The sequence below is a fragment of the Dermacentor variabilis genome, chromosome 6 (genome assembly GCF_050947875.1).
Source record: "Dermacentor variabilis isolate Ectoservices chromosome 6, ASM5094787v1, whole genome shotgun sequence".
Classification (NCBI taxonomy): domain Eukaryota; kingdom Metazoa; phylum Arthropoda; class Arachnida; order Ixodida; family Ixodidae; genus Dermacentor; species Dermacentor variabilis.
The window spans coordinates 87,343,903-87,355,261 of record NC_134573.1 but is presented as its reverse complement, the minus strand read 5'-3'; the positions used below and the strand labels follow the sequence as shown (position 1 = coordinate 87,355,261).

Below are 11,359 nucleotides of genomic sequence, written 5' to 3'. Positions count from 1 at the left end.
TCAGTCACAACAGCTTTCGCTGTTTGAACTGTCGCGTCATTCCGTGTCTTGTCATTCCACGTCGCCTGCGTCCACCCGTGCCGGTCGTCAGCACGCGCCGGCCACACCATCAAACCTGTATTCGGTTCGTGAGCCTCCTCCCCACCTCATAGGCAGCTGCGCGACAATTATTTCCAATTATTTTACTGGACTGAACGGAAGCGCTATTGGCTACGGTACAACCCTCCTCTCTCCTTTCTTGAGCGTTATTCCAAGCTGTCCGATTCCCGTTAGGGTCGTTAAGATACGAGCCGTCACCTATCGTCGATCAAGTTCTTTGAACACAACCGCTCGCCTTGACACGGCAGTGGGGGGGGGGGGGGGCGTAGGTGCACGTCGACCATGTTATGGGACACGTTAAACAAGTTGACTTTCCCATCCTTGTGCCGCGCGTGTAGCTTTGGCTCCCTTCTGCATGACGCTGATCGAAATCGCAACTTCAAGTCGGCGTGGTTCGAGGTTCTTGAGAATCCTGACGGAAAGAACTGCTTGTAGAACTAGCATGTGAACTGAATGATTGCCTACCAGGCGAGGGGGCAACGCTGGACGGATGCAACCATCGGTGAATAGAGCCTAGGGAGTGTCCCCATTGGCCGAACATGAAGCCACTTCAAACGGGCCCGACGATTGGATCAACATGACGACACCTGCACGGGGCGTTATGTTAGGCCTTATGCATGTTAGGCTCTATGGTTGGATGAAAATGACGGCATTTGTAGGGGCTCCACGAATCTTTGGAAATGACGCGATCTAGACGGACTGAAGGGGTTATAAGAAAGAGAAATATCGATAAAAGTGACGTTCTTCTTGTGACGGGCCGCGACGTCCGCTTCGCTGCCGGCCATTAATGACTCTTTACTGCAATTTTGTTTTGTTCTATTCCTGCACATAATCTACATATATAATTTCTCCAAGTCCACATCAACTCCGACTAACTGCCGCACGCAATGACAATATCAATTGGGGGCGGCTCACTCATCACCGATTCAGAGGATCTCCCACCGGCAAAAATAGGTGCAAATTTCACTGTTGTAGGCATCGTGACGCCAGAAGCACATCCTTTGTGATGTCATCAGTGACCACCGGAACCCTGATGCTATCGACATTTAAGCTCTCACCGCAAGTAGCAGCAGGCAAGCCTTCCGATGCTCTTTGCTCGCATATTCCACGGATTCCTGCTCTACGGTTGTTTTGCAGGAGAAGCTTTGCCGTCCAGTTCCTTCAGCTCTAGAATTATTTCTGCGCTGTAAACCTGATTGACGAATACGTGAACAATGTGCACGCAAGACGGTAGCACCCCGACAGTCTTCTTTCGGATCTCCTACTTGCACCAGGCTCAGGCATCTGCGAGAGCTTCCGGCATGTGATAAATATGCACTAGGCGTCGCTGTGGCGATGTCTTGCTCAAAAACCTCGCTACCGGGGCTACCTGGCAAACCTCTGTCGAGTTGGCTGAACACGACACTACCAACGACGACAGCAGCTGCTTTCCCCGGCCCCTCAAACGAAAGCGCTGGCACATTATGCCACAAACGTGCAGTGGCTGGACTGGCCATGCCATGTCGAGACGAAGGTCTTGCGCCGCTTTACAAAACCATACCCAGAACTGAACTGATGATGTAACATCAATCGGCAACGGCAACAAGATACAGTGGGACTCGCAGTTCACCACCGTTGCCACTGTTGCACGATCTTCAACGACACCATCTTCAGTGTTGTTCTCTTTAACGGACTGAACTCCAGCCGCGCCAGGGAGTGGCTATCACGCCTCAACTCTGCTTGTAAGTTGAACAGTAGTGGGCGCGTTAATAACCAGGAAAAACGACGTCATCAACGCAAAAGACAATTCACCTTGTGTCTAGACATCTCGCACATGGCGAGATAACACGTGTATTTCGTGCACGTAACGAGACAGTGCCCGAGTGTCCCATGCAATGGGAAGTAACGGGGCGGCTGCTGGTCATCAGGATCCGTGAAAATGTCTTCGGAATGGAGAACTGGTTGACCGTTGGATAGGCTCCAGGTAACTCTGTGTGCAAACTGTGCGAAAGTTTCCGGGCACAAGTTCAGCCGGAATAAACCAGGTTGTTTAGTGTGATGCGTTCAAATGTGCAACAATATTTCAGTCGCGCTTCGCACTTGGAGTGGTGCCCTGTAGCGGCGTCACTATTGCCTCCAGAGCAGGTGAAGAAGAATGCTCACGCGTATGTAGTGCGAGATTCGAACACGTGAAGGCGCGCTTGACCTCAGAGGCCGCGGTAGCTGCAGCTCTCGAGATCACGCGCCACGATGGCTGGCTGTTCTAAATAAACCGTGGCTGAGGCGGCTACCTTTTCGCGTCACCTCCCACAAATGCCTCGTGAGCGCTCAAGCTTTCACCTTTATACTCTTTCGCGTTTGTTAGAGTGTCTTCCAGCTTCTTTAACTTCAACCTGAAACTCTCGCCAAGCCGTTGTCATAACGTTGTAGTCGTCATGAAGCTTTCGCCACAACATCATCATGATGCCGGCGTCATTACGCTGTCCTTACACCGGCATCATCGCTTCATAAACGTAGTCCCATCATCATCAAGCCACTACTGTCATTTCATCGGCATAATACCTTCTTAGTCATTATAACGAAATTTTTGTCACCAAACAATCGCCGACATGCATACGTTGGCATACTATTTTCGTCGTGCCGTCGTGTTCACCCCATCACCGTCATTACAGCTTCGCCATCTTACACTGTCCATGCAGTCACCACCCAGCATCCTACGCAGACTGAGTCACAAGTTTTCTAATAGTTTGGGCAACTACGTATTTGGTCTTGGTGATGATATCATTGTTGTCATTGCATCGTTGTGATTGCAGCTTTGCGATTTGACTCGTCGTACCACCCTTGTCACGCCGTCGTCGTTAAACACTTTTCATGCATGAATTATGATATCTTACTACGACTGTCATACCGTCGTAACATCGTGATCAGTGGGGCTTCGGCATGCGGTTGTCGTCATACACTCGTCGTCATGCCATTATTTTCTTTCTTTCTTTCTTTCCTTCTTTCTTTCTTTCTTTCTTTCTTTCATTCGTTCATTCTTTCTTCACTCCCTTAAAGAATGCACACGGGGGCATTACATAATTTTCCTCACGTCGTCTTTAGGTTGTCGTTATACCAGCGTGATCAATGTATCTTGTCTATGTATTTTGGAAAGCAAAAAAAAATACAGTACTCTACCAGGCTGATTTATGCATAACATCGAATTTGCTCTTGAAAAGATGGTGGAGTATGGGTGCACATTTTTTATTCTAATGGTCGCGTTAAGAGTGCCGGTCGCACAAAGAGCCGTAAATGACAATGAAGCTGATCAGTTTCAAGCATATTATATAGTCACAATAGAGGATTCGTCGAGATTTAGGCTGTTGAAGGAAAACAACGTGGAAACATCGACAGTGTGATTGCTTACAATGAAATCGCAGCGATGATGCCATGGAGTTTACACTGTAGCTTACACGTTGAACAACTGCAAGGTGTCCAGTGCGGATCTGCAATTCAAGAGCGCGCAAGAATTCCGGCGGAACCCACCTGTCAACGGGGTGGAGAGGAGGGAGCAAGTCTGTCGGGGCTTACGCAGTTAGCATCCAACAAATGTAGTAACACAATGTATGGCCACCGTGGAAGTGAGTCTTGTAGAGCAGGCTTCTTTTACCTGCTTCGCTATGTACACGCTGCGCCATCTAGCGCTGCCACTTCGAAGCCCGCACCTCGCCTCCGAAGTGCATGGTGCCCAGGTGCGTGGGAACGCTGCCTTACGTGTCACGAAGGAGGCGCGTACTGCAGCTGGGCGCAGCGTGTTTCTCCCTCTGCACACGCTGGGCCTCCTAGCGATCACTGCCGAGAACTACGTGCGCGCCCTTTGAGATGCATTCTGCACCGGCGAGAATTGTTCTATCGCTGGTCGCACACCTAGTTGGACGTACCCAGTGACTCAAGTCTGTCTGAAAGGATGGCACATACGTAGCTTCTTCTTGGCGCACCTCGAAATTGCGTAGGGCTGCTGTAATTAGCGAACTCGTGGGACGTGGGTTCGATGCTTTCATTCACGGTATAAATTAAAGGCTTTCATTTCTTTTGAAGAGGTTAGGTCAAACGGTTCTTCTTTGCCGTGATTGTGGCAGAAAAAAATGCGTGAGCAAGCCCAAGGATGCTAATAACATTAAAAGGTGCTCAAATATTTAAGGTGCCACTGCGTCGTTTGGATTGCTACCTCAGTTTCAGTGGAAGTTTTGGCCTCAGAGTTGCTTACTTTTGCTTCAGAGTTGGTAACTTTCACCGCGGTACCTTTAAAACAACTCTCGGAGCATTAAAACCGCGATGCGGTTGAACGTAGCGACTTCGTCATCTCCTGCATAAGTATTTGTTTACACAAGCAACGAATTTGGAAACTGGTACAACAAACATTACTGAAATTCATCTGAAAAGCCAGGCTGGTGATATTTAGAGCAGGACAGGTGCTTCCGCATAATGATAGAAACAGATGTTATAGCTGAAAATTCATAATTTCTCGAAGCTCATTGCACTGTCCATATTAACCCACAAGAGAAACAAAACTATGCGTGATGCTACAGCATTTCCTATCAAATGCATTCACAAACATAATATGTTAAGCCACCTTAAAGATAATCTCGCAAAATCGTTTGGCCGAACAGCTTCGAAAAAAGGTTTCATAATTAAAGCTATACATTTCATTTATACAAATGGAGCCCACTTAGAATGTAGACATCTCAGAGTCGAAATCTCTCTGCCCACGTGCTCATTTCGGCCTGGACAACATGCATTACCGCGCCATCGAGAGATTTGAAAACACCGTTTATTTTTAAACTATTCGTGAAGTTTTTTTCAAACAAATCCTTTAAATTATTACACTTTTATATGACAGGAAGTGGTAGGGCAAACACTCTTGCCGTGTTCCTTGTTGGTAATTTACGATTGAGCCTCCTGTCAAGCTTTTGGTGGAAGTTCACTGTCGCTTCTGTCACACTGAAATAAGTCACTTCAGTGCATGCTACGTATTCAGGTGCCTGCTGCTCCAGTTTTTACGCCAGACTAGCAACTAGCACCATGAGCTGCGCACTGCAACGAGACAGCGAAGAATATTGGAGCCGTTTGTGGAAGGAAGGCCTATCAGTATGGCAGCAGCAAGGGGTAATGAAGTGAGTGATTCTGCCAAACTCTTTAACCAGTACAGTTGAGAAGGCACTGTAGTAATGAATGATCAAAGCATTGTGAGTATTAAGCCATAAAAGTTGCCGCTACAGGTGCTAGCCCAAGGACTGTACAAGATAATTAGAAACTCATAGAATTCTCGCACCACTGGCCATGCGAGGCACTTTGCGCGTATTCAAAGCCTTTTTTTTAAGTTTGCGAAAATACTTTTATGTTGCAGGTATTGAGCGACAGAAAACTGCAACAGGAGTCTTTTTTGTGGCTTTATAATTTTCTCACTGACGCTTTCAATCTCATTTTAATGTTGGAGAAGTTGGTTAAATAATGAAAACTAATTATGCAATTAGGCGTAATGCAAAAAATAATCTTAACACCTCCAACTTACACCAAACAACATTATCTTGGTTCTGTCCACCTATACTCCGTTCCATACATAGCAGTCAACGCAGTGGAAGCTACGCAAGTTAGGTATAGAAAAGACAGTACTCCACGCGTTCCGTCTATGTTTCGCAACGCGCCAACAACGTCCACTAATGCGAGCCTGCACGTTAGTCTCCTTGCGATGGGTTGCAGATATAATACCCGAAAAGAACAACGAAAGCAAAAAATAACCTAAAGCAACGCATTAGCAGCCGTGCACCACAGTGGGCTCGTTTCTAAGGATTAAAGCTTGTTTCATTCAATACTGAGCCTACGTAAAAAACAGTTGCGCACAATTGCGGTCAAAAAACATCGAAATATATCCAAGTCTTTACGAGGACACTGCAAGAAGGCTCTCTAGCCTCTGCAGCGTTGACTGCTATGTTTGGAACGTAGTATAGCTGGTATTCGAATATTCTAAAGGTTGGATCAAGTAACGTGGGACACCAGGTTTATAGGAGCATCATCGAAACAAGGCCATTTTTGTTGTTGAAAGTAAGAAAATTATAGGCGCGATTGAGTTGCTAATGAAATCACCAATGTGTTACTCGACATGGTTGCTGTCAGCTAGTAATGTGCCCTCACTATATGAAAAGACGTCAATAGAGAGAGAAAATATATATTTTGATGTGGCTGCGTACATATATATATATATATATATATATAACCGGTAGCATTTCCACCAGTATAATATAATTATTTACTCTTCTACATTCTTTTCTGGAAAACTAAACCTGGCGGAAATCATCTCCTAATAAATGTCTACCCAAGTGCGATTAGCACTGACGAATTTCATCGACACGCCTTGCTGCAATTGACGAAACGCGTAATTTACGCGGCATGTGTAGAGTCGGCTGCTCTCTCGTATTCCCTACCGTACACGCCGAGCCAACTAGCACCATTGAAGCGTGTGGCAATATATATATATATATATATATATATATATATATCTGCCCAGCACCCAGCACTGTAAAACAATTCTGTTCTATGTATGTTTTCTTTGGTGTGCGCCCAGTGTCTCATGCCCAGAGACCTAGGTTTGGGTCAAAGGAATTTGTTGTTATGAGTGCAGGGCAACTGCAGCTAGGCTTATCTGGAGACCCAAGTCATCGTAGAAGACGTTTGTCGAAGAGGGGTGCATGCCCATTGGAACACACGCAGTGACCCAAGTGGTATCACATAGCTTAACTGAAGAGTTGTAGATATTCAGCTGGACATATCCAATGGCTCAAACTGACATTGAGTAGTTTATTTGAAGGGCGGAACATACCTAGTTGTACATACTCAGCAACTCAAATTAGAGTGCAAGTGGTTCAACGAAGAATGGCACATAAACACTGAGAGACACCCAGTAACAGAAGTTTCAGTGTGCCACATACGCAGCGCCAGAAGCTCATTTGCCCAATTGGCCTGAAATAGATTAATTGAATAATGCCACATACCTGGTTGCACATGCTCATTGACCTAACTTGATTTTAGGTTCACTGGCACCGACCAAGTGGAACATATCCCGCCGCGCTGCTTTGCGTGAGGATCATTTATGAGCGGCAACGACCTAGGGCCACATTCCCGCGGTTCTAGTTCGGATCATAGATGTTCATTGAACCGCAGCAAATTCCTAATGCCACGTTCCTACAGACCCATGTTCGCGGAAAAACTGTTGGGTACAAAGATCCTCATACAGGTCAGCGAAAAGTGAGTTAAATACCCTAAGCATGCCAATCAAAATGAAGAGTTGCAGTGGCGTTTCACTTCGTGAATGCGGGTTACCCGCAGGCGTGTGGATGGCGTGCGCGAGAGAGTGTGATTCTGAAGAGGAAGATGCGTTATGTTCTGCAGCCCTTTACGGAGCACGACTCAGCACCTTGGTGAAGGAGGAGGGGGGGGGCATAAAGCAGAAAGAGAAGATTGAGGTGGCTCCAGAGCCCTTCACTGTCAGCGATAGCCAGGCAGCGTGTTCAAAAGTTACGCGATAGCCCCGTGTCATCCAGGAACGTGACAAGGTCCTTGCAGATGAAGCTGTGCCGCCAGCCGAGGAACAGAAGCTGCGAGCCGGGAGACCAGGGTGTTCCAGGCGCCTAAATCACGCGTAGAAAGAAGCTGTCTCTCTGGAAAAAATCGTTACAGAAGCAAGGCGCCGTGAACGTGCGCAGCGATCACCGCGTCGTCGCGTCGTCCAATACGCGGCACGTAGAGGAAGGCGAAGATCTCGCGCATTGCAGAAGACAAGTCCCTGCAGGATTCTTTTTCAATTGGCCTGCAATTAATGTGTCCTGGCCCTTTTTATCAGTTGCTGCTGCTTGTAAATTATGACAATATTACAGTACGTACAGTTGAGCTGTTTTCGATGCATGGTAAACGATTGACGCTTGAAATAACTCACCGCCCTCGTAGCTTCAGTACCATCCGCATTCCACAACTGAAAAAAATCCACAATTCCACGACGATATATTGAACTAGGTGCCTTTATTTTTTCACATTACCAAAACATACTTAAAAACCTTTATTTGCAGCTTTTATTGTCACCACCGGGAAAATAAGCATTCTTATAGCGTCACATTTATTTATTCGTTGTAGCCGCCTCTGAGGACTCGGAGTGAACGCACCCTGTTTCAAATACGTGGTTTACAATGCTTGCAAAGCGCATAACCTTGAGGAAGATAAGAAAACACACAGGCAGTGAAGTAGGGACAATGGCTGTATTTCAATTTTGTTAAACTGGTTGAAAATAGCACATGCTATGCATTGGTGAGAGGAAAATATGCTTAGACATATTTGTTAATATTGAGTAGACTAGCTGATGAACTAAATTTATGCTATCTCTCACAGGCAACCATTAAAATAATTAAAACTGTGCGCTTAAACACCCTGTATATATTGCACCAGTTGGTATTCTCGAGAAAATTGGAGACTAGACTGTTCATGTCGAGCATACAATATCGTAAAACAGGCCTGTCCAAGTTGAAAATTGCGACGCACGAAGGATCTTGTTTTATTGAAATGAAAATAAAAGAAAGAGACGTAGTCGTCTTATAATGGTGGCGGCTACTCCTTTTCTCTTTAAAAAAACAACAATGTAAAAAATGAAAGAAAATTCCTTCATACGGTCAGAAATTCAAAGCACAGTCTTATACGCCCATGAACGCAACAGTATAAAAGTCAAATACCAGTTGAACCACAATTATTTCGCAAACAAAATGACAAAGACGCACAAACGGCCGCGATGTAGACTTCGATGAGCATATAAACAGATGAGGAATTACAGAGTGGTAAAATAATTCACGCATGACACAAAACAAAAAGTATAACACGTAATGTACAAGCACTAATAATTACAAATAACAGAAGAACGTTCAATAAACATAGTGTGAGTATTCAGTGCAATACCTAGCATTTGTTAAGGATGCCTGTTTCTTCATGAAAATGTTCGTGTTTCATGCTATTCGCTATGCTATTTTAGATGGCCATGGGCCCAGCAAATTTGCGAGTGAGAAAGGCCGGTGAGGATCATAGGAGTGTAGCTCCTGTTCTAGCTGCCGTTTTTGCATATGGTATATGGGGCATTCGAGGAGTAGATGGCGAACATCCTCATCGTCGTGGCCACAGGAGCAAGCCGGGAGAGGAGCCCCTTTAATACGACAAAGGAAATTTTTGGTGCATGCTGTCCCAAGGCGCAGTCGATGAATTAGTGTCTCGGTACTTTTAGAAAGTTGCACATTCCGCTGGTATTTCAGTTGAGGGTCCACTTCGTAAAGGATTGATTCCTTAATGTTTTATTTCAATCATGTTGACATACACAAGTCTTTCTTTAGTACTCTCAATATCCGTTTTATGTCCATTGGTGATAAAGGGAGGAGTGGAATTTCTGCATCTTTATGGGCCGATTTCGCCAGTGAGTCTGCTAGTTCGTTGCCTGCTATACTAGCATCTGAGCTTGAGAAAAACAAATGCATTTTTAGATAAAGATTTCATTCATTTGAAGAGGAGAAGCGTTTCGTTTTGTAGTATACTGTCTGCAAAGAGACGACAAACGAGGGAAGTAAACTTCCGGCGAGTTCACCGCTTGCCGACTGGCTGCTCTCTCCGCCCCATTTTCAGAAATTTTGCACGCTGCCACTTTGTGACGTTGCAGCAGCCGAGCAGAACGTGTATCGAACAAATGTCTCTGATCGCGCCCCGGAGCTACACGCTAGAAAATATTGGCCGCATAAAATGCGATGGGAGGTCACTGGTTGTGTGCGTTATTGATGCTTGCTAATGAAACTCACCTGCGCATGATGTCATTTGACCTTCGACACGAATAATATAAGTTCAAGTGCGTAGTGAGTGAGTGAGTGAAACAACATTATTTGGTCCAGGATAGACGCGAAGTAAAATGCTCCCTGATAATTTTTGTGATCCTGTGAAGGTTAATACATTCTTTACTTTCAGACTTTTGGCAGACAACAAAGATGTTATTCTTGCGGGAAAATCACGTGCTCGCGTGTTCATACCCCTCTGTGGAAAAGCACATGAACTGAAGTGGTGAGTAAGCATCATGATGAACATTAGTCTCTGAAAACACTGATTGGCTGTATGAAAAAGATATATTCCTCCATAAACATTGCAATTTTTTTTATATATTGACAATATCTTACTCAAATATCATCTAAACGCATGACTCAATATCTTGAGCGGTTACGAAGAGAGGCTGATTTGTTTCAACCGCTGTTTCTTAGAATACACGCAAATTTCGTTTGGTTTGATAGTCAGGGAGATATATCCATGAACATTTTTTTCTTTACGACGGCCATGATGAATGTAGTCATGCTTTCAACTGGAACGGTCAAAAACACTGCTAAGCAGCTGCTAACATCAGAAATATAAAATGTCCCGATTTCTCAGGTCAAGGCTTTGGCTTCCTTTATTCTCGGTTGTCCAAATTGCCTAAAAGTCATAATTTCGAGACAGTCTTTCTCGGTGAGTAATAATATGTTAGAGTAACTCTTTGATGCTAAGAAACTAGCAAACGCTTTTACTAAATGGCTGTCACAACAGCTAAAGATGCAGATGTTTGCTTAAAATTGAGTGGTGGTACTTCGAACGTCACTTTACCTTTTAGTTTTGTTTGCTTTGTTTGTCACTTTGTCTTCTTTTACATGCAGGTTTTATGACCTCGGACACACCGTGATTGGCGTCGAGTTTGTGGAGGAATGCGTACGCAGCTTCTTCGCCGAGAACTTTCTGCAAGTGGAAGAGGCCAGTTGTCCCATCACTAAATGTAAAATACTCAGGGTAGGTAAAGTTTTACGTCGGCTAAGCTTCAGAAATTGAATTTCAAAAGTCGCAAAGAATGATCAGTTGATGTAGCAAGTAGTGAAATGAAGGGCACAGTTTGCGTGCCAAGACCACCTCTACATTCCATGTGGGCCAGTGTACATTGGAAAACATCGTCAATGCGGTAACCTAGATAGATAACAAAAAGTAATAGGTAAACCTTACAGTAGCTGTACCTTTAAGTAGAAAGAATTGCATAGGACATTCGTATTTATGATTCATATTGCTCATGACTCTTATTATTTGAGGAAGAACACTGAGCTTCATATAAATGTTCTCCTACAAGCAAAGGTATTTGAGATAACAAATTATGGGAGAATGCCTGCAAAATACTTAAGAGGTAGCACAGCAAGCTAGCGGCACCGTGGTTGATGGTGTT

General features: G+C 44.8%; 1 protein-coding gene across 1 annotated transcript in view; it reads left to right on the top strand.

Annotated features, from left to right (window-relative positions):
- Positions 1 to 10,707: 10,707 nt before the first annotated feature.
- LOC142586205 (thiopurine S-methyltransferase-like) overlaps positions 10,708 to 11,359 on the top strand; it is a 35,973-nt gene continuing 35,321 nt past the window's right edge. The window contains exons 1-2 of the mRNA XM_075697456.1: positions 10,708 to 10,715; positions 10,809 to 10,938. Coding sequence (XP_075553571.1) covers positions 10,708 to 10,715; positions 10,809 to 10,938 — 138 coding nt within the window. The remainder of the gene's footprint in view (positions 10,716 to 10,808; positions 10,939 to 11,359) is intronic.